Source organism: Lacerta agilis, chromosome 1, assembly GCF_009819535.1.
Source record: "Lacerta agilis isolate rLacAgi1 chromosome 1, rLacAgi1.pri, whole genome shotgun sequence".
Lineage (NCBI taxonomy): Eukaryota > Metazoa > Chordata > Lepidosauria > Squamata > Lacertidae > Lacerta > Lacerta agilis.
This window is the reverse complement of record NC_046312.1, coordinates 81126867-81152498: the sequence shown is the minus strand read 5'-3', so window position 1 is coordinate 81152498 and position 25632 is coordinate 81126867. Positions and strand designations below refer to the sequence as shown.

General features: G+C 43.2%; 4 protein-coding genes across 4 annotated transcripts; 2 read left to right on the top strand and 2 right to left on the bottom strand.

The window, feature by feature from the left end:
• The first annotated feature begins 4712 nt into the window (after positions 1–4712).
• On the top strand, positions 4713–5669 carry LOC117045252 (olfactory receptor 1019-like). The gene has a single exon (XM_033146179.1). The coding sequence runs from the start codon at positions 4716–4718 to the stop codon at positions 5667–5669; it is 954 nt and encodes a 317-aa protein (XP_033002070.1). The 5' UTR covers positions 4713–4715.
• Positions 5670–10261: 4592 nt separating this feature from the next.
• On the top strand, positions 10262–11215 carry LOC117045190 (olfactory receptor-like protein OLF3). Its single transcript, XM_033146047.1, has one exon. It carries the CDS (start codon positions 10262–10264, stop codon positions 11213–11215), a length of 954 nt encoding a protein of 317 aa, XP_033001938.1.
• A 3787-nt stretch (positions 11216–15002) lies between these two features.
• LOC117045107 (olfactory receptor 1038-like) lies at positions 15003–15947 on the bottom strand. Its single transcript, XM_033145925.1, has one exon. The coding sequence runs from the start codon at positions 15939–15941 to the stop codon at positions 15003–15005; it is 939 nt and encodes a 312-aa protein (XP_033001816.1). The 5' UTR covers positions 15942–15947.
• Positions 15948–24250: 8303 nt separating this feature from the next.
• On the bottom strand, positions 24251–25228 carry LOC117044999 (olfactory receptor 1020-like). The gene has a single exon (XM_033145823.1). It carries the CDS (start codon positions 25226–25228, stop codon positions 24251–24253), a length of 978 nt encoding a protein of 325 aa, XP_033001714.1.
• Between the last annotated feature and the right edge of the window lie 404 nt (positions 25229–25632).

The following is a 25632-nucleotide window of genomic DNA, read 5'->3' as shown; positions in this document are numbered from 1 at the left end:
GTATTAGATACACCAGATACAGGGAACATATCTGACATGCTGTTTTATTCTGTTTTCAATGTTCTGTTGAAAGCTGCCCAGAGTGGCTAGGGAAACCCAGCCGATGGGTAGGGTAGAAATAAATAAATAAATAAATAAATAAATAAATAAATAAATAAATAATAATAATCATATACTGACAGGAGCAGATGGGAATTATAACAGAACAATATCTGGAGGATTACAAGTTCAGCACTTCTGATTTACACTGACTGCTATTGTCTCAAGCAGGTGTCCTTCGTAGTCCTATTTGGCAAAGCTAGGGATTGAACCGGAGACCTGAATGCAAAGTATGTGCTCTACTCTTCCTAGCTCTGACTCTTCCCAGCTCTGACTCTTCCCCACTGTGTTGTGCAAGGCTTACATCTAATAATTCCATGGAGGTATTTCCAAAAATCACCCCAAGTTTGGTTCACTGGGATCCCGGGGGGAGACCCACTATTGCATTATAGGCTAAGCTACAAATGCCAACACAACTCACATAGTCTGTCTGTGTAGAGGTGGAGTGGGACCACATCTGCTGGTTCCATCTTCAACCTCCACACATTCAGAGTATGGTGAGAACAGGCTCTGTGCATGTATATAAGAACAGAAGAACAGAAGAAGAGCCTGCTGGATCAGGCCATGGCCCATCTAGTCCAGCATCCTGTTTTCACAGTGGTCAACCAGATGCCCATGGGAAACTCCTAAGCTGGAGTCAAGTACAAGAGTAGTTTCCAGCAACTGGTTTTCAGAAGCAATGCTGTATCTAACTGTGGAGATAAAGCAGGCACAGGCAAACTCGGCCCTCCAGGTGTTTTGGGACTACAACTCCCATCATCCCTGGCTAACAGGACCAGTGGTCAGGGATGATGGCAGTTATAGTCCCAAAACATCTGGAGGGCCGAGTTTGCCTATGCCCAAGTTAGAGCATAGCTCTCGAGGCTAGTAGCCATCAATAGCCCTCTCCTCCATGAATTTGTCTGATCCTCTTTCAGAGTCACCTCATTAATTCCAACAAGGGCTTAGCCAGACTTCCTCTTGTTCCGCTCTTGTTCCCCTGGGGAAAACCACTCTTTAATGCTCAATCAGAACAAACAGCAATTTGGGTTTTCTCCAGATAGATATTTGCTCTGATTTAGCACTAAAGATTGAGGTTTTTTCCCCCCTAGGAAAGGAGTATGGCAAGGAGAAAACTGCTTGGACCCATGCTTTCTAGGCATGGGGCAAGTGGACATGTGGACAAACCCTGAGTCTACTTTAAGTAAAACTTAATTGAACATGCACACACATATTCATCCTATTTCCTACACCCTCCGGTACCTTGCAAAATTGGCTCCAGAGAGCGGGGTGGTCTCCCAGAAGAGGAAAGGGGCTGCAAGGGGGAGAGCAAATTGGCAAAACTCCCTTCCCTTCCTGTTAACAGAGGTATCTGCTAAAGCAATGGTCCTTCAGTGAATGCAAGAGCATCAACTGGCTCATCACCTTCTTTGTGTGCCTCCTCCACAAGATGTCTGGAGGGTGGCAACATGCAGTTGCTCCCTGTTTGGGGAGTGCTCTCTCCAGGGAGACTCGCCTGGCACCTTCATTATACACCTTTAGGCGCCAGGCAAAAACATTCCTTTCCCCCCAGGACTTTGGACCTTTAAACTGTGTGTCAGGGACTGGGCTGAGGAGGAATGGTGGAGACTGCCTGCCCAGCCTGACCCTTCCAGAGAAGAAGAAGATAGTTCAGAATTACAACAGGGGTTTGAGGGAGATGACAGCTCAGAGGCAGATGAGGGGAAAATCTGGGAAATAATGGGAGAAGAGGAAGAAGAAGAAGACCAGAGGGGCGACAACTGACGGACACAGTGTCTTTGGAAAGCATTCCATACCCCACACTCCCCGAATCCAGTGAACATTGAAAGTAGGAGAGCAGAGAGCTCAGAGGCAGAGGGCACTTCTCAGTACCCATAGTGATGATGCATGAAGAGAGAGAGGGAGGCGGTGGAGTCTCACTCGGGGCAACACCATTATTCCAAGAGGCTGCATTTCCAAGCCTATCTTTGTGGATATTGAATAAAAAGCAGTTGGTAAGAACTTTCCCTTGTCTTATCCATTCCTGGCAACCTGCCGTGGGGGGTTGGCTCCTCTGATGCCTGACGCTTCGTGCTTTTTTCTTCTTCATGCATTGATTCTGAATTGGGACCCAGCGTGGTGCATACAGAAGCAGAGCTTTGCATGAGAAAAAAAAGGTGGAAGGGAAATAATAACACTTTACCTAATTACTTTCTCCAAATAAGATTTTTATATATCCTGCATTTGAAATTTAAATAAATAAATAAATAAATAAATAAATAAATAAATAAATAAATAAACAAACAAACAAACAAATAAATAAATAAATTCTACCCTGCTTCTTTTCCCTGGATTTTCTCACTAGTTCTGGTTGTGCATGTGTTTCATATAGCATGAGCTAAGCACCTCCCTTGCCATTTTGGTAGCATCCATTAGTTGCCCTTGACTGGGGAGTTAGTTACTACTGTTGATGGAAATTACATAGGTATATATGTGAAATTGCCAGTGGAGCTGGTTAGCTGATTCTGACTATAAAGTGATCAGGGAGGCAAGCAACCCACAGCTTAAAAAAATCTACAAAAACAAAATAGGAAGATTAATTGCTAGGATATTCACACAACAGTGTATGCAATTCCCAGGATCAGGGGTATTCAGGTGCCTCAGGGACACTATCCCAGAAGCCACCAAGTGGCATTTAAGACCTCTTGGTCTACTTACAGATTCTGAAAGCAAAGAAGAAACCGCACAGTATACTCCAGGTAAGTTTGCTACTTGAGGGACAGAAATCTAAGGCTGGACTTGCATGTTTTGCCACTTTGAGGTAACTGTTTGCAATCATTTGACCGTGATGAACCATTTTATGTTGAGAAGGTTGGAACATTAGCATCACAGACCAGCTTGATTATTGAGAGTTACCAAATTCGGAGTGGTTCAAAATCATACCAAACCATTCTCAGAATCTTATTTCATGAAGATTATTCTGACACATGAATCCATGAATCTTATTTCATGAAGATTGTTCTGACACACTGGCTTGGCTCTGGAACCATGGGTGTCTGGGGCCGAGCACACGGTGGGGTCTTGTGCGGGTGATGTCAGCAGAGCCCACGACTTGCTCGTGTGCCCGTCGCTGCATTTTGTAGGTGTCCAACTCCTATATGGGGAATTTTGTGGTTGTTCGGGCACCCAAGATCTTGGCGCCTATGAATCCATCATGAGCACAGTCTAAGAGGCAAATATGAATAAGCTAATTGTACACCACTTAAATGAGCAGAACAGAGTCTTCTAGCGATAAAACGGCACTCTGACTCTTCACAGTGTTTGCGTGTTCAGACCTTCTAATCACACCCCAAATAAATTCAGACAAGACTCAAATTTTGGTTTGGTTTTTGGCAGAATTTAGGCCACAACTTTATTGATTACAGCAAGTGATTGGTTGCATAGGCTCTGGTTCAACTAGCTCCCTGCTCCGCAGGTAGCACTGACCCAGCGTTCCAGCATAGGTCACCCAAGGGTGAACACCTGGATAAGTGGAAAGCCTGGAACATGCTCTATCTGCCACCCAAATGTTCCCCTGGACTCAGGCACAGGCACAGTCCCCTCTCAGGGGTTGACCAAACCATCGAATCCCTGGATTCCTTTAACGGAATACCCTTCACATAGGGATGGTGAGAGCATTCTCCCATCCCTATCAACTGAACCAGAGCCTATCCACAACCTTACAAGTTGTGACGATTTGCTACGCGGCAGGCAAAACCCAAATGGCACCAGCCAATCATCCAAGTGGGGAAAATCCCTGCCGTACCCCTGTCCCAACGACAGATGACACACGACGGTATAGCAAGGTCAAGTGCACAAGCCCTAAAAGTAGGGAGAGGTGGGTGGGTGTTCTGATGCACACACCGAAAGAGGAAGCTCTGGGTCACGTGCATGGGTATTTATAGGTCCCTTGATCCATTTAGCTTGCATCCCATTGACCTGATTGAACCCTGTATCAAGGGACCTACTGATTGGGTGTTGTGGCTGTCAATCATACCCACCCACAACACAGGGTTTGGTTGCCAGGTCTCACCGCAATACATGCCCTCTTTAAGGGAGGACCCGATTTATTGCCTCAGCTATGGGAAATACTACAGTGCTTGCTTTTTTTTGATAAAAAATGATAAAAATCATTCAGTTCAGTAAAAATAATGAGAATTACATGTAACAATATAAATAATATATTTGTACCATTTAAATCAGGGGTGACTAACTTTCATCCTGAGGGCCAAATTGATGGTAAGCCGCCTCTCTGTGGGAAATATGCCAAAGTTGGTTGTGGCCATTGTATATGTGCATCGACACATGCGTACATGCTTATTGTGCATACAGATCCCACACACATGCACGTCCGCCACATTTACAGCTCAAACACACTGCAATACCTATTACAATGCATTGCACATGGGACTGACATATGACAATGGTGCGAACCCAATAAGATGTGAACCCATAACCTCCGTTCCAGGATTCTACTCAAGTAAACTGTTAAAAAGCACATTTGTTTTCTTTTTTTCCCCTTGCCTTGCTAGGAAAAGTCAGAAAGAAAATTCCAGAGAAAGCAAACGTCCTTATATCAGCATCCATTGCAAAAAATAATGGATAAAGGAAATCATTCGGTGATAACAGCATTCATTTTTCGGGGATTCACAGATGATCCAAACATGCAGCTCCCTCTTTTTATGGTCTTCCTACTGATTTATGTCATCACTGTAATTTGGAACGCTGGGATGATTATCTTAATTTGTGTTGAACCTCAGCTTCATAACCCCATGTATTTTTTCCTGGGCAACCTCTCATTTGTTGACCTCTGCTATTCCTCAGTCATTGCTCCCAAAATGCTGGCTGACCTCTTAGCTGAGATTAAAAGTATTGCTTATAATTCTTGTGCTATACAGCTATATTTATTTGGCTTATTTGCTGATGTAGAATGCGTTTTGCTGGCTTTGATGGCCTATGACAGGTACGTGGCCATCTGCAAGCCCCTTCACTATTCGGTTCTTATGTCCAGGAGAGTGTGCAAACAGCTGATGGCTGTAGCTTACTTTGTGGGCATTGTGGATTCAATGATACACACTTGCTGTACATTCCGGCTACCATTCTGCAGGTCTAATGCCATCAATCATTTCTTTTGTGATGCACCTCCCCTCCTGGCACTCTCCTGTTCTGACACATACATCAATGAGGTTCTGATATTTACCTTCCTTAGTTTCATTATAGGAGGCAGCATTGGCATGATTCTTGTTTCCTACATCTACATCTTGAGCACAATCGTGAGAATGCGCTCTGCTGAAGGCAGACGCAAAGCCTTTTCTACCTGCGCTTCCCACCTTACGGCCGTTGGGCTATTCCACGGGACAATGCTCTTTATGTATTTTCGTCCCAGCTCCAGCTATTCCTTGGACCAAGACAAATGGGCTTCGGTGTTCTATACAGTAGTGATTCCCGTGCTCAATCCTCTGATCTACAGTCTAAGGAACAAGGATGTGAAGGATGTCCTGACAAAAGCACTTAACCTGTTTTTGAAAAGAAGTGGTCTTGCTTCAGTATAGTCACTGACACATAGAAAGAAAAGGTAATGGTAAAAGGTAAAAGGTAAAAGACCCCTGGATGGTTAAGACTTTGGGGTGTGACATTCATCTCGCTTCGGGCTGAGGGAGCTGGCGTTTGTCCACAGACAGCTTTCCTGGTCATGTGGCCGGCTTGACTAAACTGCTTGTGGTGCAATGGAACACTAAGGAGGTAACAACCCCCTCACATATACCTAGTTCAAAGCTTAGTGACCATGGGATGCTTCAAAGGCAGTTTGAAAGTAATACAGGGAGCAGTGGCATGCAGTGTATGTATGAGACATCCAACTCCCCCCCCCCCGGTAATGTTTCTTTTCTCTCAAATTCCAGTTAATTTCTCCTAAATATAAACATAGATACATATATATATGTAATTTGTAACATTACAAATAAACAAGCTACATCTTTTCAAGAATGAGCTCTAGTTTGCTAAAAATTATTTAAAGTTTCCCTCTGGAGGAGAGCGGGACCCTGACTGACTCCAGCTGCAAAAGCTGAGGCTGCTAGAGACCTTCTTGGTCATGAGTCCTGGAAAACCTGCTCCCAGCCTTGCAGACCTCTTCCCACCTGGCCTGGGAGGGTGTAGCCCAGATTGACTCCAGCTACAAAAGCTGAGGCTGCTGAACAGAATCTTAGGCTGGTGTGTTGTTTAGGGGGTTAACTATTTTTGAAATGTGTGGCTTCTTCTTCTTCTTCTTCTTCTTCTTCTTCTTCTTCTTCTTCTTCTTCTTCTTCATGGAATAAATCATTCTGTGTGATTGTAAGTAAGACAATGACCAATATCCTAATCTGCTGGAGCCTGGTGCTCAATAGGGAAATGGTAGTAATTACCAGAGCATGGAATGGCCAAGCCCTGGACAGGGCTTCCAGTTGTCCCTGCTGACTGAGCTCTGAAGATGATTCTTCAGCGAAGGGACAGCATTGTCTGAAAGCTTCAGAGGGCTGGCAAGACCTCCCTTTCCAGTGGCTCCTCCCTCTCGAGAGAACTGTCTTCAATCTTAGAAGAGCCCATAGCTGTTTTGGTAGGGCTGTGGAGCAGGAGAGACTAGAGGGGTGTTGACACCAGAGCCTGCGAGTGATTGGATGATGTAGAAGAAGGTCCTGGTGGGCCATCTCCTGTGTGGCTTGAAGGTGAAGACTTGCTAGGGATGTATTTGGGAGAGGTTACTGTGTTGTGTAGGGGACTGGGACATATGAGTGAAATTTCTAGCTTGGTCATTTTGTGTAGTTACTAGTGCTGTTTTGTGGAGTTTATTGGATTTTGGTATTTGCTTTTTTTATCCATAAAGGTTTTTACATTTAAGAGATTGTTTTGTTTTCTTGTTAGTTATGGTGCTGTATATGTGTATTTTATACACGACCTTCACCTGTAATGTTTTATTTTGATATTTTGTTATGCTTTGTTTGATGCTTTAATGCAGGTTGTAAACTGCTTTGAGATTTTTTTAAAAAAATATAAAACAATATAGAAATGATTTTAATTAAATTAATATTACCAGTAATTAAATGTTTGGACTATAACAAAAGAAACTCTTTCTGTATTCCCCTTTCCTTTTACGCTGGCTGCTCTTCCCCAGCTGAGTTCCCCAGCTGTCCTGGATTTTTCTTGTCCAACACATGGATTGACACTCCGATAGTATCATAGAATTATAGAGTTGAAAGGAACCACAAGAGTCATCTAGTCCACTCTGCTGCAATGCAGGAATCCTTTGTCCAACATTGGGCTCGAACCCATGACCTTGAGATTAAGAGTCTCGTGCTCTACCAACTGAGCTAGGTGCATTGCATAAGACTATGAAAAAGGCATTAATCAATTTATTATGTTTGGCACAGAAGCAGAACCAAAGTCAAAGTGAAATATGCTGTGCTGTGCAGAGGGAAAATACTGTAATTGGACTTGTGGGAACCAATCTCAAAGGCCCTACAGATTTCATATGGGGTGAAAAACTGAGAACACTTTCTGGAAATTCTAGAGGCCAGAAAGCCAGAAGTGCAGGTATGAAGAGATCACTCCCAGATGCTTTTTGCATTTCTGGCCAGAAACACAGAAGCTTGCAGAATGTACATTAAAGAGTAGGCCCATTGTAATGAATGTATATGGCTAGCTTAGGGATGCGGGTGGTGCTGTGGTCTAAACCACTGAGCCTCTTGGGCTTGCCAATCGAAAGGTCGACATTTCGAATCCATGTGACGGTGGTGAGCTCCCGTTGCTCTGTCTCAGCTCCTGCCAACCTAGCAGTTCAAAAGTATGGCAGGGCAAGTAGATAAATAGGTACCGCTGTGCCGGGAAGGTAAACGGCGTTTCCGTCACGGTGTTCTGTTGCGCCAGAAGCAGTTTAGTCATGCTGTCCACATGACCCGGAAAGCTGTCTGTGGACAAACGCTGGCTCCCTCGGCCTGAAAACGAGATGAGCGGCACAACCCCATAGTCGCCTTTGACTGGACTTAACCATCCAGGGGTCCTTTACCTTATATATATGTATGTATGTATATATGACTACCGGTAACTTACACCTATTAATTTGGGTGGGTCTACTCCAACCAAGTGTATTCTGTTGGATAGAACCCTGCATGGTGGCTTTTTAAAAATATTGTAAGCACACATTGCCAGTGAAGGGACCCCAAATCCAGACTGATACTCGCTCATCTAATTCACAGCACTTGCTATAAGCATGGATGGTGACTTGAATAAATCCACACTTACTGTGGAAATCACTGGCAGATTTCATCCATCCATCCATCTACCGTATGAATGGATGGGCTAGCTCATATACTGTGTTGTTTGCATCAGAGATGAGCTAATTTCAGGGTTCTTGGATCTACTTTACTTTTTTAGTAGATTTACCCCAAGATACCAACTAGAGCCATGTGCAAAAAGATGTTCTGTTAGAATTAGAGAGTAGGCTGACTCTGAGCCCACTTTGCCCCTTGCATCTGCCTTCGGTACCAGAAGAGAACGGGCTGCACAACACAGTCCTTTCATAAAATCATCTTACCTGTGGCTCCTATAGGACCTGATGCTCAGGATGGCTAAAGACTAGTGGGATGGAAGTAATGTTTAGGCTTTTTTGAGGGGGGGGGGTTCCAATATTAAATTTTGGAGGTGCTTAATTTTTGCTAAAACAAAATAATTTTTTTTTATTTCCAGTAGCACCTTAGAGACCAACTAAGTTTGTTCTTGGTATGAGCTTTCGTGTGCATGCACACTTCTTCAGATTCTTTTTGCTGTTAGGGAATTTTTTGTATTTTTATTGTTTGACCTTATTACAAATGATGTGATGATGTTTTCATGTATTGCTTATGACCACTTACATTTTGATATATTCTTGTAATTATGTAAATATTTACATGTTGTAAGTTGCCTTGAACACTGTTTGACTCTGGAAAGATGGCATACAATGTTGGCACTAATGACAGAAGTCTAGTCCCATTAGCTTTCTTCATTTCAGCAGCCTAATTTAGCTGCAAAATATTCTTTGGCTGTTTGATGTTGTTAAACCATTGGGAGTCATGATGACAGAAACCCTTGCTGATCTACTGGACATAACCCAGAGTTCTACAAGTAGACCCAAATCTACCTTCTGGCCATCGCTGTTCAAAATGACTTGAGGACTGCTTGGGTAGCATGGCACGGAGACCATTTTGACTTGTGAATCAGCCAAACCTGACAGAGGTTGGGCATCAATAAATTTATTGCTTTATTTAAATGATTATTGAAACATTTTGGGTAACATTAGAATGCCAAAGGAAGGTACATATAATAGACGAACCTGGCTATGGAAATTATTTTTTAAATGTATTTTGATAGTATAACATGGGTTAAATCAGTGGTTCCCAAACTTTTCACCCCCAGATACCACTGATTTTTCTGCTTGTTGCTTGTAGCAACAGTAATGCACTGTGCTAGATGCTGTGTGGTTTTTAATTGATTTTTTAATTGGTTATTTTATTTCTTATGTTGTGTTTTATTATATTACAATTTTAATTCCAAAGAATGCCATAAGTTGCCTTGGGATGTTGTAGTTTCTTTTCTTTTCTGAGAGGTGTTTTTTTTTTTTTAAATGAAGACAAAGTGAGCATTTCATCAATCTTGGCTTAAGTCCCAAGAATTCTGTTGATTTTAGAGACAATGTGATCCTTTACGATTTTGCATTGAATTAAAAGGGAAGAAAATTAAGAAATTGCTATTCCATAGGTATCCTATGTATATCAAATTCAGGATATCTATATCTATATAAAAATCTTATTTGGAGAAAGTAATTAGGTAAAGTGTTGTTATTTCCCTCCCTACTTTTTTCTCATGCAAAGCTCTGCTTCTGTATGCACCATGCTGAGTCCCTATTCAGAATCAATACATGAGATACCGGGGGATCATTTGTAGGGGACAGCAATTCCTATCATGCTTTGCTTGGGAAGCTGGCCATTGTTGGTCACAGAAAGCTAAAAGATATAGACTTCTACCCTTCTCCAGCCATGCAATTGTTATATATTAATTATTAGGAAAGGAAAACTGAATCATTGTCATCTTTTTTGTTGTTGCTATGACATAGATCATAGGTGAATCTGGATGCAATATGAGAAGTGGAAATCTATCATGGAACATGGAGTTTGTCCTTTTGGGCTTGACCAGTAATCCGGGGACTCAGAAAGTCCTCTTTGCTCTTTTTCTGGGGATGTATCTTGTGACCTTGGCAGGGAATATTCTCATCATGCTGGCGATAAGAGGGGACCCACACTTGCACACACCTATGTATTATTTTCTGAGCCACCTCTCCTTCCTGGACATGTGCTACACCACCACAATCATTCCTCAAATGTTGTCCAACTTCCTGGCAGAGCGCAAAACCATCTCCTTTGTGGGCTGCATGGCACAGATGTACATCTCCCTGTCTCTGGGAGGCATTGAATTCATTCTGCTGGCTGTCATGGCGTACGACCGGTACATGGCAATCTGCCATCCCTTGTATTATAATGTTATTATGAATCAACAGCTCTGTATGCAGATGGCAGTCGGGTGTTGGCTCTGCGGCTTTGTGAATGCCCTGTTGCAGACGGTGTTTACTCTGCACTTGCCATTCTGCGGAAGGAAGACCATCAACCATTTTGGCTGCGAAGTCTTAGCCGTCCAGCAGCTGGCCTGCTCTAGCACCTTTGTGGGGGATGCTGTGATGCTGGGAGCTGGTGTCCTCATTCTGCTCACACCCTTCTTCCTTGTGCTGGTGTCTTACGTGTACATTGTCACAACCATCTTCCAGATCCGTTCAGCAGAGGGAAGGCGCAAAGCGTTTTCCACTTGTACAGCCCACCTAGTGGTGGTGACCCTTTGCTATGGGACAGCCATCTTTGCCTACTTGCGACCTAGGTCCCACTATTCACCTAAGCAGGGAAAGACTGCCTCATTGTTCTATTGCATTGTTACTCCCATGCTCAACCCCATGATCTACAGTTTGAGGAACCAAGAGGTAAAGGGGGCCCTGGTGAAGCTTGTTGGGCTAAAGGGCAAAAGGAGAACCCTAATTTCCTTATGATACTTTTTTGTTCTCCATCAAGTTCATTCTCAGCATCTAAGTTGATCCCTCTATATTCTTACCTGGCTGTTGTAAGTCAGTGGGACTTAATTCTGAATAGACATACATTGGATTGCACCTTAAATCAGTCACAACTGGCAGGGTTGAAGTTAGGTGAAATGACATATTTTCCAACCTCACTGGCACCCAATCCTCACTACTGTGTATGAAGGCTCAAGAAGGGAGAAAAAAGGTCTTTGTCAGTTGTATTAATGATTACCAATGACTGCGAGCACAACACACAATAACTCTGAACATTATCTTGAATTGCTCATTCAATTCCTTTCCTTGGAGTAACAGAGGATCAGAGGGAACTCTGTATGTCCCCTTTAGCCATACAATGCAGGTAATAACCTTTTGGTCCACAGAAGCTCAAATGCACATTTAATAAGGTTGATGGTCTTGGCTGTGCAAATTCTTTGGGTATATTTTCTCTGTAAATATGCTAGCTCCACCATGTTAGGGACATGTGAATTACAAGTGCAGGGGAGCCCAGTTCTGGCAGGTAAGTCAGTGTGTGGTGAGGGAAGGGTTATCTTTTCATTCCCCCACCTCAGTCAAAATGGAATTACCCTACCCCTCCACCCTGTGCAGTCAGAAACCTTGGGGGAAAAAACCCCTTGAAGAGATAACCCCCACTTCCTCACATGCTGCCTTCCCAGTAAGAACAGCGGCATTATTTAAGCAAAATGAAGATATGCCACCTCATGCTATGTATTAAGTGAGGGCCTGTCCACACTTCTGCTTGTCCTCTGCAAAATCCCCTCTTTAGCACTATTTTGGAACAAATGACTATCTGGGGAAAAGTTGATTGCTGTTTGTTCTGATTCAATGATAAACTGTGGGTGTCCCCATGGGAAAGTGGTGGGGCAAGTGGAAGTGGGGATGAGCCCTGTGACAACACGTTCACTCTGGAAGTTCTGGAAACTTCCAGCCTGCAAGGCTCTGTTTGCCCTGCTGCTTTCCTCCAGAGAAACCCAATCTTTAGCACTGAATTGGAACAAACGGCAATTGGGTTTTGCACGGATTGTGATTTGTTCCAATTATCACTAAAGAGTGGGTCTTCCAGGAGAAAGCAGTGGGGCAAAAGCAAAACTGCTTAGACCAATGGACAAGCAGCAAACCACTTAGTCCAATGCAGTGGTGGAGGAAGCCTCCGTGCTGCCTGGGGTGGCGGTGCGAAGGCACCCCCCCTGGGGGTGGGACGTCGTGACATGACACACATCGTGACGGGCTGCGCATCCTGCGGCAACTGGGTGACCTGCCGAGCGGGCGGCGGGGCGTGGGGAAACAACCTCCTTTCCCTTCCTCCCCCACAACAAACACTCTGTGAGGTGAGTGAGGCTGAGAGACTTCAGACTTCAGACTTCAGTGGGTCACCCGGTCGCCGAGGGAGCAGCGGCATCGACTGCTGCTCCTGTGGCGGCTGGGTGGGTGGCGACTTGTGGGCTGCCTTGTCTGTGCTGCTTTACGGATGTGGCAGCCCCATGAGCCACCGCTTGCTCACTGGTTCGCTTGGTCGCTGCGGGAGCAGCGCCGCCGACTCGGATGCACAGTGCATCCTGCCCAGTGCTGCTGCTCCCACAGTGACTGGGGGAGCCACCGGGTGAGCGGCGGCTCGTGGGGCTGCCCTGGCCGTCTGTGGAGCAGCACAGATGGGGTGCAGGGTGGCGGGGAGTGGCGGGAGGGGCCGGGGAGTGTCACCCCCTCCCCTGGAACCTGGGGCACAGCGCCCCCTACGCCCTGCCCTTGCTATGCCACTGGTATGCCACTGGTCCCATGCTTTCTTTAGCCCATGTGGTGTAGTGGTTAAGAGCAGTGGACTTGCAATCTGGCAAACCGGGTTTGTTTCCCCAGTCCTCCACATGCAGTTGTTGGGTGACCTTGGGCTAGTCACACTTCTCTGAAGTCTCTCAGCCTCACTCACCTCGCAGAGTGTTTGTTGTGGGGGAGGAAGGGAAAGGAGGTTGTTAGCCGCTTTGAGACTCCTTAGGGTAGTGATAAAGCGGGATATCAAATCCAAACTCCTCCTCCTCCTCCTCTTCTTCTTCTTCTTCTTCTTCTTCTTCTTCTTCTTCTTCTTCTTCCTAGAAATGTGACAGGAGGAAGTATGGACAAACCCTTCTTGCATTGTTAGGCCATGTAGTATAAAGTCACCCATATTTCTTTGTCTTGTGCCTCATAGCTTTACTGACACCTTTGTCTTTTGTTCCTGAGGGCTCTTTTGGTATGTACTAGAGCTAGATTAAGTTAGTTTTATTGTTTTATTTCTGTATTATAATTCCCAGTTGTACTTTATGCTCTAAACCAGTGTTTCCCAACCTTTTTTTCGCCATGCCCCACCTAAGCACCTGTAAAATTCTGATGCCCCCCCCCGTGACATACAATTCTTATTGGTCAAAAAGTGAACTCCTATTCACGTGGAGGAAGCCTAACAGGCCATTAACTTGGTCTAAACAAGCTTCCAAATTGCCCCCTTAAAAATCAAATTGCCCCCCTGTGGGGTGTGTGCCCCACGTTGGGAACCACAGCTCTAAACAGTTTTTTTTTTTCCAATATATTTCTCACTGGCACAAAGGTTCTGTCTTTTTTGCCGTCACTTTTAATTATTTCAATAAACCTACATCTACGATCCTTGGTGTGGTTTCTTGGGAAAAGCCATGGTGGTGGATCCAGTTAATTGGCCTGTTGGTTAAACTGCTACTGAGTAACCTTGTTGGCTCGAGGCTCTCAAAGCAGAGAGTATGGTTCTTAACTCTTGCTTTTTTGGAGTCTTGAGATTGTTTGGTAAAGTCTTCCGGCTTAGGCTGGTTGAACTACAGGAGTGGTGGAAGTGTACCACCTTGCAAGGGTTGCCTTTTTCATTTCTGTCCAGTTGGCAACTGCTAAACTGGCAAGGTTTGGGATTTTTTATTTTTTAATGGGTTTTCTGCTTCATAAATGAACTGTTTGCCTATACTGTTACTTCCTTTGCTCTGTATAATCCAACTAAACTGGTTGCCCAAACTATATTTTGCACAAGGGCCCACAACGAAGTGGGTCACCATTGGTAGTGATTTCTTACGCAATGCAACATTTGATAAAATCTGAACGAGTGATATTCAACTATTTTTTACTCAGAGCCGCCCCACTGCTATTAACCTAACTTAGCCATGCCCGTTCATTTCAATCGGTCTACTGATTTTAACCTTTAAAGCCCTAAATGGTTTGGGGCCAGCTCACTTGATTATTACCACCACCCATATATGCCTATCAGGACCTAAAGTCATCTTCAGAAATCCTTTTCTAGTTTCCCCCCACTAAATTAGCTGCAGTATGTGGTTACTGAATAGAGGGTCTTTTTGGCAATGTACCCCGATTACAGGATGTACTCTCCAGAGAGGTTCACCTGCTCTTTCAGCACCAGCTGATACCTTTTTATTTTCCCAGGTATTTTGAATTCTTACAATCTTCTAGTGCTTTTAAATGCTGTTTTATATAGTTTTCAGCTAGTTATTTTATCTCTTCTATTTTTTTTATTTATAAATATGGATTCATTGCTTTCCCCCTTGATTCTCATTTTACATTTTTTTCAAGGCTTATAAACTGTAATATTTGCCTCCCAGAGAACGTTAGTTATTGGACAATATACCAATGTTAAAAACAAACACATTTTTTTGTTTTATTTCAATTTTGTACGGTTAGGAGTACCAGTGGTGCATGAAAGAATCTATTCTAACCAGGGTTTCTGTTCACGTACAACATTTGCTTATTGAGAAAACTTCAGCCTTCCTGTGAATCTCATCACCGCATCCTTCACCTCCTTATTCCTCAGGCTGTAGATCAGGGGATTCAGCATGGGGATCACCACTGTGTAGAACACAGAGATCACTTTGTCTCGGCCCAGAGAGTAGCTTGAAATTGGTCGGACATACATGAACACTGTGGTTCCATAAAATATCAAGACAGCTGTGAGGTGAGAGGCACAGGTAGAGAAGGCTTTGCGTCTGCCTTCTGAAGAGCGAATATGCAAGATCGTGGAGATGATGTACACATAGGAGATCACAATCTCTGCTGAGGTGAAGATGCCATGGAAAGTGCCAAAGGTGTAAAGCACAATCTCATTAATGTAGGTATCACTGCAGGAGAGCTTTATGAGAGGAGGAATGTCACAGAAATAATGATTGATGACATTGGAGGCACAGAAGGAGAGCCTGAACGTGGAGATAGTTTGTGCGAGCGCATGGATAAAGGCGATAAGATAGGTAATGCCTACCAGCTGAGCACAGACTTTCTTTGTCATTATGACTGTATAGAGGAGTGGGTTACAAATGGCCACATATCGGTCATAGGCCATTACAGCCAGTAGAAGGCACTCAACGCTTGCAGTCAGGACAAAGCTGAACAATTGTGTAATGCAGCCACCAAATGAAATGGCTTTCCTGACAGCTAAAAAAGTCACCAGTGTCTTGGGAGTTATAGTTGAGGAATAGCAGAAATCCACCAAAGCTAAGTTGCTGAGAAAATAGTACATAGGGGTATGGAGTCGGGAATCAATCCTAATCAAGACAATCATCCCGAGATTCCCCACACAAGTGATCAGGTACATTGCTAGAAAGAAGACAAAACAAATAATGGCCACCTCAGGATTTTCTGTGAGGCCTGAGAGGAAAAATTCTGCCACTACCGTATGATTTTCTCCTGCCATTTTGTTATTTGATGATGTGCAGTCTCTATTCCTCAGAAAAGTGGAGGGGTAATAGTAATGACTAGGGAAAACTACCACACTAAGGACCTTTTGGTATTTCTGCAATGGAATGCGTCTTCATATCAGTGGATCTTGTTATCAGTGTATCCGTCTATGAATAAAACATCTGAGAAAAATAACAACATGGAACCTAATCAATGATAATCTTGAGCAATGTTAATAATTCTAACTATCAATTAATAATATGTAAATGCAAGTTGAAAACTGAATTAAAATAATGTATAACAAATATGTATGTGTTTTTCTTTGTCAATATGTGTTCCCTCCAACATTCTTTTGAGAAAGAAAGTGCTAAGAATTAAACTGTCCTTGATTGCTGTGACCTCTTTAAAATCTCAGCTGACATATCCATTTCTCTAGCAATAACAGTTCCATACTCTTTCACTGAAAATATATAAATATAATTGCACCAACATAAAGCAGTACTGTATATAAAAGATTCCTATTGTATAACAGTCATTCTCTCAGTTTAGAACTGTAACATGTCTATTCAGAGTTCAAAGGGACTTACTCTCAAGTAAGTGTGCACAGAATTATACTGATTTGGGTGTAAACCCCACTTTCTTCTGAGTGGGCAGTATTTATTTATTTAAAAACCCCTCAAAGTGGTTCACAAAGACATGTGCAATAACAAGACAGAAACATCACAAAAGGTTCTTCACCAAAGTAATCCTATCATCTTCGAATGTGACAGTTATCAATCTTTCCAGTCATTATTACCCATAAAATAACTCAAGAGCAAAGCACTGTTCGTTTTCTAATTTTGACCCAACTCCAGCAAATAGCTTTTATTGTGTCCAACAGCATGGGTCCCAGTGATGCAAAAATATGCATGGTGGTAGCTTGTGTTGGGCCACCACTGTGTGTGAGGTTAGGAAAACTTTTATCAGGCAAATTACAAAGATAGTTGTACGGGGGCAGAGGGAGGATAGATGATGACCCGGGTAGGTGACGTATAAAGAGCGGGGGGGGGGGGGCTCGGTCTAGTATGGGGGAAGGGCATTTGGCAAAAGGGTAGGCAGGGGTAACAAGCAGAGTTTATTGATAGGTTATCATAAATGTTTGACTATATAAAATCAATATCTGTCTACCTATTTACCTATCATCTATCTATCTATCTATCTATCTATCTATCTATCTATCTATCTATCTACCATCTATGTTAACTGTTCCCGCTAGTGTAATCGACTACTGCATCTGCTCCCTAAACCTTTACTCAGATGTTAGTTTATTTTCAGTTGGAGCCCGCACTGAAAGTGACCACTCTCCCTTATAACTGACCGTAGAGTGTGGCCCTGTAACTAAGATCCCAAAACCTGGCAATTCAGATCCAGCCACTTACAATATTTTGAAAAGGGTCAGGTGGTCAAACCAACTCGATGGGGCGATTACCAAACTTCTGACCTCAGACAGAATGCTGCATCTGAGAGCTCCTCTTATTAATTCTCATTCAGTTAATGAAGCAGTCTCATTTTACTCTCAAGTAATAGACTATTGCGGCTCCATAGCTAAATCTCCATCTGTTACCTCTACCAACTCCCCCACCTGGTTTAATTGGGAACGCTACGCTGAGAAAAGATTGCTCAGAATGGCATTCAGAAATTTTCGGAAAAAGAGTGACGAAAAAAGCAAAACAACCTACTTTGTATGTAGGAAGTTATACAATGAATTTATTGCTAAGAAAAAGAATGCATATCATCTGAATAATTGGACACGTCTAATAAATGCCATAAAAATGAACGATCATAAAACTTTTTGGCAAATAACCCCTGGCCATTTAAATAATAATTCCCCCCTCACTGCACCAACTATCTCACCCCAATACTGGGTAGATTGTTACCAAAAAATATTTAATGACTCATCTTGCTGTTCAGTTGATGCTGACGAGCCTGTCCCCCCAGATACTACATATTGGCCTCCGGTAAAACCAGATGAAATTATGGTCTGTCTATCTACCTATCTATCTATCTATCATCTATCTATCTATCTATCTATCTATCTATCTATCTATCTTAACTGTTCTTGCTAGTGGAAGTCTGCATAAGGATGATTGTGCACACAATGATTGTGGAAACTCACACTAAGGCAAAGTTGTCTGTTTTAAAAACTAGCTTCCCTATTTTACACATTTCAAAAGAGGGTGATTTATTCACATAGCAAAGTGAATTTTTTTTCACCTTCTATGTTTGCTTTAACAAATGCATAACAACAACTCTCAATTTAAAACCACATATTACAGAAATCCCACCAGAACACACAACAGAAATACCATGAACCCCAGCATTATTGCTGAAATGCCTGAACAAACCGTCAAGATCTCCCCTGGATGGAGTCTAAAGGCCAGCAATGTGGGTACCCACCAAATTTGAGAAGCAGGAGCCTCCACAGAGAAGCTCTGCCCATGGGTCATTATCAAACATGTAGCTCACAGGGGTGGAACATGAAGGAGGGCTTCCCATATGTACCTCTCTGTACACTGAGGTATATCAATGAGCCACCAAAAGCTTCATAGATTAGGCTGACCTGTAAGGTAACAAAGCCATCTTCATGATGGTTCCACTATGTGAAATTCTCTTCCATCTAAACTTCATCAGATCCATCTCTTGGTCCTTTCAGCAGGGTGGTAAAAGACCTCCCCTCCCTCCAGCCTTCAAATAAGTTTGCCACAATTTTCTCCTCACATTTTAATTGGTTGGTTATTGCTAGTTTTGAGTGCCTCGACAGCAATGTGAGCCTCAGGCCTTTTGTCTACATGATGCTGCAAGAAACTGTACAGATGAGTCAGACTTACTACGCTTCACATGGTTCCGTAGACGCTGGCTCTTCCGTTTCCCTGAAGAATGAAAACATTGAGGTATTTCAGTTCCTAATGGTACTATTCAGGAGAACATTGCCAGGATGAAAAATAATAATGCCGATTTCTATTTCAGTTAAGCAGGCCATGGTATTCTATTCTGTTCTCCATCATATTTTTTTTAAAAAAAGATTTCACCAATTAACTGATGATGACTAACTAAGCTGCAAAGCATATGGGCTCTGCTGTCTTTTAATAAAATAATTTACAGCAGTGCTATTTTTCTAGAAAAGGAGGTGCTGGAACTCACCATGAACACCTTCTTTGTTTTCTTACAATGGCAATGGTGCCCACCTGAGAGGAGCCAGAATTGAATTCTGGCAAGTTCTGACTGGAAAAAAATATAGCCCTGGTTAAAGCCAGGTTCTATGCATACTTACTCTCACTATGATTTTGGGCAGGGTGTTGTTCCCAAGGAAGTGTGCACAGCGTTGGTATTAGGTTATTATGTACACAATACTAGCTTAAAATGCAGCTAGGTCATTCTTTTTTTCAATTTGGATCAAAGCTGGTTGGGGGGAAATATATCAAAGCGCAGGCACAGGATAAATATGGGTTGTGGCTAATGCCATGTGTATGCTGCCTCCCAAACCAGTGGTGGGAACATACTGGATGCAGAGTAAATGGGTACACAACCTCTGTTGGCTAACAACTAAGAGTCCAGTTTTCCATGTAGCGCTTCGGTTTCAAATTACCTTGCAATATTTCCAGGTTGGAAACTGCAAAGGCAGCTTTGAAAGGGCTTAGAATCAGCTAGTGCAGGAGTATTTCTACATTGCCTCAGGTTCTTTGGGACTTGATGGTCCTTTGAGACACCCTGACGTGAGCTCTACTGATGTACTGAACTCAGGATCAAGCGAGATGTGATTGCAGCAGTCCCATTCCCCCCCCCCCCCACACCTTTCCCATCCACAGGTAAAATGGGTGGGAGGATTTGCAAGAAATATAGAATATGCCTTAATCTGTATGAATCAAGGTCTTCCTCCTCCAGTGAGGCATAGCCCTGATACACTAATGCACAACTTGTAGCCTTAGTCATGGTCGCCCTCAAATGGAAGCAGTCGACATAAAAAGAGCAACCGGGGACTATGTGAGGATGCTGTTTGTGGATTTCAGCTCTGCTTTTAACACTATCCTCCCCCATAGATTGATGTCCAAACTAGAGGAGCTTGGACTTTCTAACTCCATTTGTTTCTGGGTTTTGAACTTTTTGTCAGACCGCTCTCAGAGGGTTAGTGTAATGTCATATATGTCCACAGCCCTTAGCCTTAACATCGGCTCTCCACAGGGTTGTGTGTTGAATCCCCTACTCTATACCCTCTATACGTATGGTTGTACAGCTACCCATCTTAGCAACAAAATCATCAAGTTTGCTGACGACACCACTGTGGTGGGGCTCATTTCTGAGGGGGATGAGTCTGCCTATCGGGATGAGGTGGAGCGGCTCTGTGGTTGGTGCGGAGAAAATAATCTGGTCCAGACCAAGGAACTGGTAGTGGACTACAGGAAAAAAAGGCGGACATTCAGCCCTTGTATATTGGTGGGAACTGGGTGGAGAGGGTGGCTGCATTCAAGTTTCTGGGTGTTACTATCAAGCAGGGTATGACCTGGAGCGCTAATACCATTGCTCTGGTAAAGAAGGCCCAGCAGAGACTTTGTTTCCTCAGACTTTTAAAGAAGAACAATCTGAGTGAGAGACTGCTGGTGTCCTCCTATTGAGGCAGCATAGAGAGCATTCTTACATACTGTATCTGTGCTTGGTTTGTCAGTTGCACAGTCACCGACAGGAAAATGCTCCAGAAGGTCATAACCACAGCCCAAAAGATTATCAGTCATCCTCTCCCATCTATGGACGAACTATATAGCTCCCACTGTCTCAAAAAAGCAAACAACATTTTACAGGATTCATCTCATCCTGGATATAGTCTGTTTGCACGGTTGCCTTCGGGCAAGAGATACAGAACAATTAAATCAAGAACGAATAGACTAAAAAAACAGTTTTTATCCAAGAGCTGTAACTATTTTAAATGCTGTAACCAAATGATATGATCTTTGGGGAGTCGTGATGGATGGTATGTATGTGTATGTGTGGTTGTAAATGTATAGATGCGTATATGTGGCTGTAAATGTGGGATGGCATTCAATTTTGTTGTACTACGTACAATGACAATAAAGTATCTCTATCTATCTATCTATCTATCTATCTATCTATCTATCTATCTATCTATCATCTTCAAATGTGACAGCTATCAATAAATACAATTTTAAAAAGCAAATGTTGAATTAATTACCCATACCTTACTTTTAATGTAATTATAAGGAATGTTTACAGTTCAAGGCATAAAATTGGCATTGTTTTGGGGTGTTGGTGAGTTGGTGAGTGAAAAAGTCAGACTAAGTAGTGGCTTTTTATAAGCTTGCTAATTTAGTCCATGGAATAAGATATTGCATTGCGTGGCCAGGCAAAGTCCCCCCGTACCCCGGGGCAGCCCCTGAGGGAAATAAAGACTCATGACAACATTCTATGGGATTAAATTGGCCACAACTTTATTAATATTTCAGATGTAGGAAGACCTTGGCTCAGGCATTGGGCGTTTATCCTTCCCAGCCCCCCAGCCGGGGTTCTGGGTACCTTCAGGGTTATCCAGCATGATTGGGAAGTGGGCTAGTCTGGAGAACATATGTTCAAGCAGATAGCCCACCCCCCTATGTTCGCTGCCGCTGGAAGGGGAGGGCAATGACGACCCTGGGCGTTTGGTCAATGCCTCCCCCTGAGACCCCTTTAACGGGAACCATGTTATCGCCGCCACAATGGGGGCTGGGGTCACCGGCGCATGCCCCCCAATCCTGTAAATGACTAAAGGATTCCGCCCAAGGCCTGCAACTGCCAAAGTTGTGACGAATTGCTACGGGAAAGGCGAAACCTGCCAATGCAGGGAAATTCCTTTCCGGCCCTTCAACAGCGACCTTGTCATAGCAGCGCCTGCGTGGCTGTGTGGCTGTGGAAAAAGGGGTGGTTAAACCTGCAAAGTCAGCATCAATTGAGGGAGTGGAGGGTGGGGAAGCTCTGAATCAACTGCCGCTTCCCAGGTATGACTCAAGTTCTATTGTGTGTACTGCATAATCCCTCCCTCTACCTGGCCAATCCCCCTGGCAACACCTCCCCAGCCAGGATTTGGCAGCTGCTAGAGTAGGTGGAGTCCACAGGTATCCCTACCTGGGAAGGTGAAGCCAGACCAACTGCCAGGAGCTGCCACCGTGATTCAACGGGCCTCCTCGCAACCTCGCAACATGCGCACCCCGTTTGATGTGGGGAACGCTCATTATCTCTATCTCTATCTCTATCTCTATCTCTATCTCTATCTCTATCTCTCTCTATCTCTATCTCTATCTCTATCTCTATCTCTATCTCTATCTCTATCTCTATCTATCTCTATCTCTATCTCTATCTCTATCTCTATCTCTAGTCAGGCTTCATTTTTCAGATGGAGCAAAGAGCCTGAACCAGTTAAGGCCTTATAAATGCTCTAGAGATAGAGATAATGAAGCCTGACTAGAGCAGATTACTTTTTTGTTGTCTAGCTCAGGTGTGCAATTATGTCCACAGACGACACTGGCCCACAAAACAGCTTACAAAATACTGCACCTTTCACATGCACCTTTGTTAACCATTATTTATTTGTAAATCTTGCCTGCTTGTGCACCTAGATTCTTAGGTGTGATATTCACAACCCTGATCTAATTTTTTATTTGCTTCAATCCTCACATATTTCCTCTTAATATCATCATTTCAAAATATATGAAATATTATTTACCATGTGAAACAGCACTTCCTCTTCTCTTTATGTTTCTTTATACATCCTAGACATAAACTGCTGCCATCTTTATTACTGTTGCTGGAATAGTTGTCAGATAAGAAGCCAATAAAGCTAGCCTCTCTATGAGGACCAAGGTTTAATAGTATTTTATTATATTCAGGGTTCTGGGTTGGTGGTTGACCAATACAGGACCTTGTTTTTTAAATGTAAGCCAATAAATTTGCAAGACAAATCAGCATTTACCATGATGCAATGCACAGTTTTCTTACTGTTGAATGAAAGTTTTTTCTTCGTCTCCAAAGCTTCAGAGAACAATGGCGGCCCTTCATCATAAAAAGTAATGCAAGATCTTCTCTTTTACACATTGCTACCACCGTCTGGCTGCAATGATGATGACATTTCATTGTGTTCCTCTGCAATTCAAGGTGCAGAATCACTCACTGTTGTGTCTCTGTTTACTCCAATATACAGTCATCTAGGATATTTAGATATATTTCTAAAAGCTATGGTTCATGGAAGCTCAAGGAGAGTACTGCTATAAATTCAGTGAAACTAATTAATAGCATCACAACAATGGTACTGCAAGGTCCTAAAGCAATAGGTTCTTGAATGAAGCACTTATTAGCTTCTGTATATCCAGAGTCAACTGGTACAGTGCTGTGGCTTGGTATTTTCAGGCTTGGGTACCAGATTGGAATGGCTCCTTTGTGGCTCCATGCAGCTATTCTAGAGAGGATGTTTACGTGTAGCAACTCTCCAGATCCCTCATAATGTGGGAGCTTGAAAATTGTCTCTCTGCCAGTTTGGAGCTAATGGCCTTTTAAACTGCTCTGTGTGTGTGTGTGGGGGGGGGGGTTATTCTTTTCATCTGTCACTATGATACGTATTTTTGTGTTTTTATTTTGTGAACTGCCCTGTGACCTTTGGATGAAGGGTGGTACACAAACAAACAAACATAACCCTGTCATTTGTTTCTGCAGAGCCTGTTCTTCTTTACAGTTCAACCATTGGGCAATGTTGTGGTTCTTCACTGAAAGTAAGGAAAGGATGGAAAGCACAGTTCCCTATACCAAACATTTGATAACTTCCCCTTTGATAATTCTTGAATGCAATTTACTTACTTACTTACTTACGGCAGTGGCTTGGACTTACTTACTTACACAGCAGATTTTTTTTTTTTTTTGGCACAGCACCAGGTTGTTGATCATGTCATTGTTAATATTTGGAAGAGCTCTTACTTGGTCTGGTAAAAATGATAGAAGCAGAAAGGGAAAAAAGGTGGAGAGAACAAGCCAGGAGTAGTAAGAGTCCCAAAAGAAGTCTAGAGGCTAATTCAAACAAATATGCTTGCCATTAAAACATACACACCATCATCTGTCACTTCTTCAGCTGCACATTTTAACAACAGAAGCATCCTTTGCATCACTTTTGCATCTTTGATAACTGTCGGAAGTGGCTCTAGATAGTAAAGCAAAAAGGGCCTGAAGTTCTTTTAGTAAGAACATTATAGAGCCACCATACTTTTATTGCTAACATTTTTCTACAGTTGGGAAAAAGAATGTAGGAGTCAGGTCATTTTAAGCAGTTGTTTTCAGTGCCTTTTTATCTTTCTGCAATGAGAAAAACACATTTTTCCTGTTTAACACCCTTTTCAAGGCATCCTTCACCTCCTTGTTCCTCAGGCTGTAGATTAAGGGGTTCAGCATGGGATTCACCACAGTGTAAAACACTGACACAATCCTGTCTTCGTCTGGCGAGGAGTCCGAGCTGGGGCGCATGTACATAAAAACCGCTGTCCCAAAGAACATCACGACAACGGCCAAGTGAGAAGCGCAGGTGGAGAAGGCTTTGCGCCGCCCTTCGGAGGAGCGGATTTTCAAGATGGCGGAGACAATGTAGATATAGGAAATGCATATCTCCAATGTGATGAAGAGCCCATTGAAGATGCAGAAGGCAAACAGAATGATCTCGTTCACTCTGGTGTCAGTGCAGGAGATGTTGAGGAGGGGAATCACGTCACAGAAGAAGTGCTTGATGACGTTGGAGTGACAGAAGGACAGTCGGAAAGCGCAGCTTGTGTGTATCATTGCAATTCCAAAGCCACAAAGGTAAGAAGTGACAAGGAGCCGCAGGCAGAGCTGTCGGGACATGATGACTGTATAGAGCAAGGGTTTACAGATTGCCACATACCGATCGTAGGCCATCACTGCCAGTAGGAAGCACTCGGTAGTCCCAAATGCAATGAAGCTGTACATCTGAGCGGCACAGCCACTCAGTGAGATGGCCTTGTTCTCAACTAAAAGGTTTATTAGTGTCTTTGGGGTGATGGCTGAGGAGTAAGAGAAGTCCAGGAAAGCCAGGTGGCTGAGGAAGAAGTACATAGGAGTGTGCAGTCGGGCATCAACCCTAATCAGTGTGATCATGCCCAAATTCCCTATGACTGTGATCAAGTACAGGATCAAGAACACCACAAATAAAACACCTTGGAGTTCTGGCCTGTCTGTTAGTCCCAGGAGAATGAATTCAGTTATGGTGCTATCGTTTCCATCAGGCATTTTTACAGTGACTTGACTAATATGGTTTATGGGCAATTAAAATCTGGGATGAGTAGATCTGGTCTCTCTCTCCCACCCTTCTTCTTCTGCTGCTTCTTTTCCTCGTTGGCCTCCTGATGGAAATTCAATAATCAATGAAGGTCAGTGTTTGCTTCTTCACATCAATACAGCTACTGAGGGCAGGTTTTTTTTTAACCCACTTGCTCCATCTTCTCTGGAAGAAACACAGAAACATGACTCAAACAACTCTTCATTTTGGCAGGGGAAAGGAAGCCTCCTGTGTAATTCCCACACAACCTACAAAATCCACCTTCTACATTTCTACCTGCAGGATGACTCCATAATTCTGGGGGATGGTTCTAATAAAACTCTGGGTGTGACAGTGGTTTCCATTCCTTACTTTT

Bases quoted from the DNA above. Each gene is read 5' to 3' on its own strand.
- LOC117045252 (XM_033146179.1), top strand. From the start codon at position 4,716: ATGGATAAAGGAAATCATTCGGTGATAACAGCATTCATTTTTCGGGGA.
- LOC117045190 (XM_033146047.1), top strand. From the start codon at position 10,262: ATGAGAAGTGGAAATCTATCATGGAACATGGAGTTTGTCCTTTTGGGC.
- LOC117045107 (XM_033145925.1), bottom strand. From the start codon at position 15,941: ATGGCAGGAGAAAATCATACGGTAGTGGCAGAATTTTTCCTCTCAGGC.
- LOC117044999 (XM_033145823.1), bottom strand. From the start codon at position 25,228: ATGCCTGATGGAAACGATAGCACCATAACTGAATTCATTCTCCTGGGA.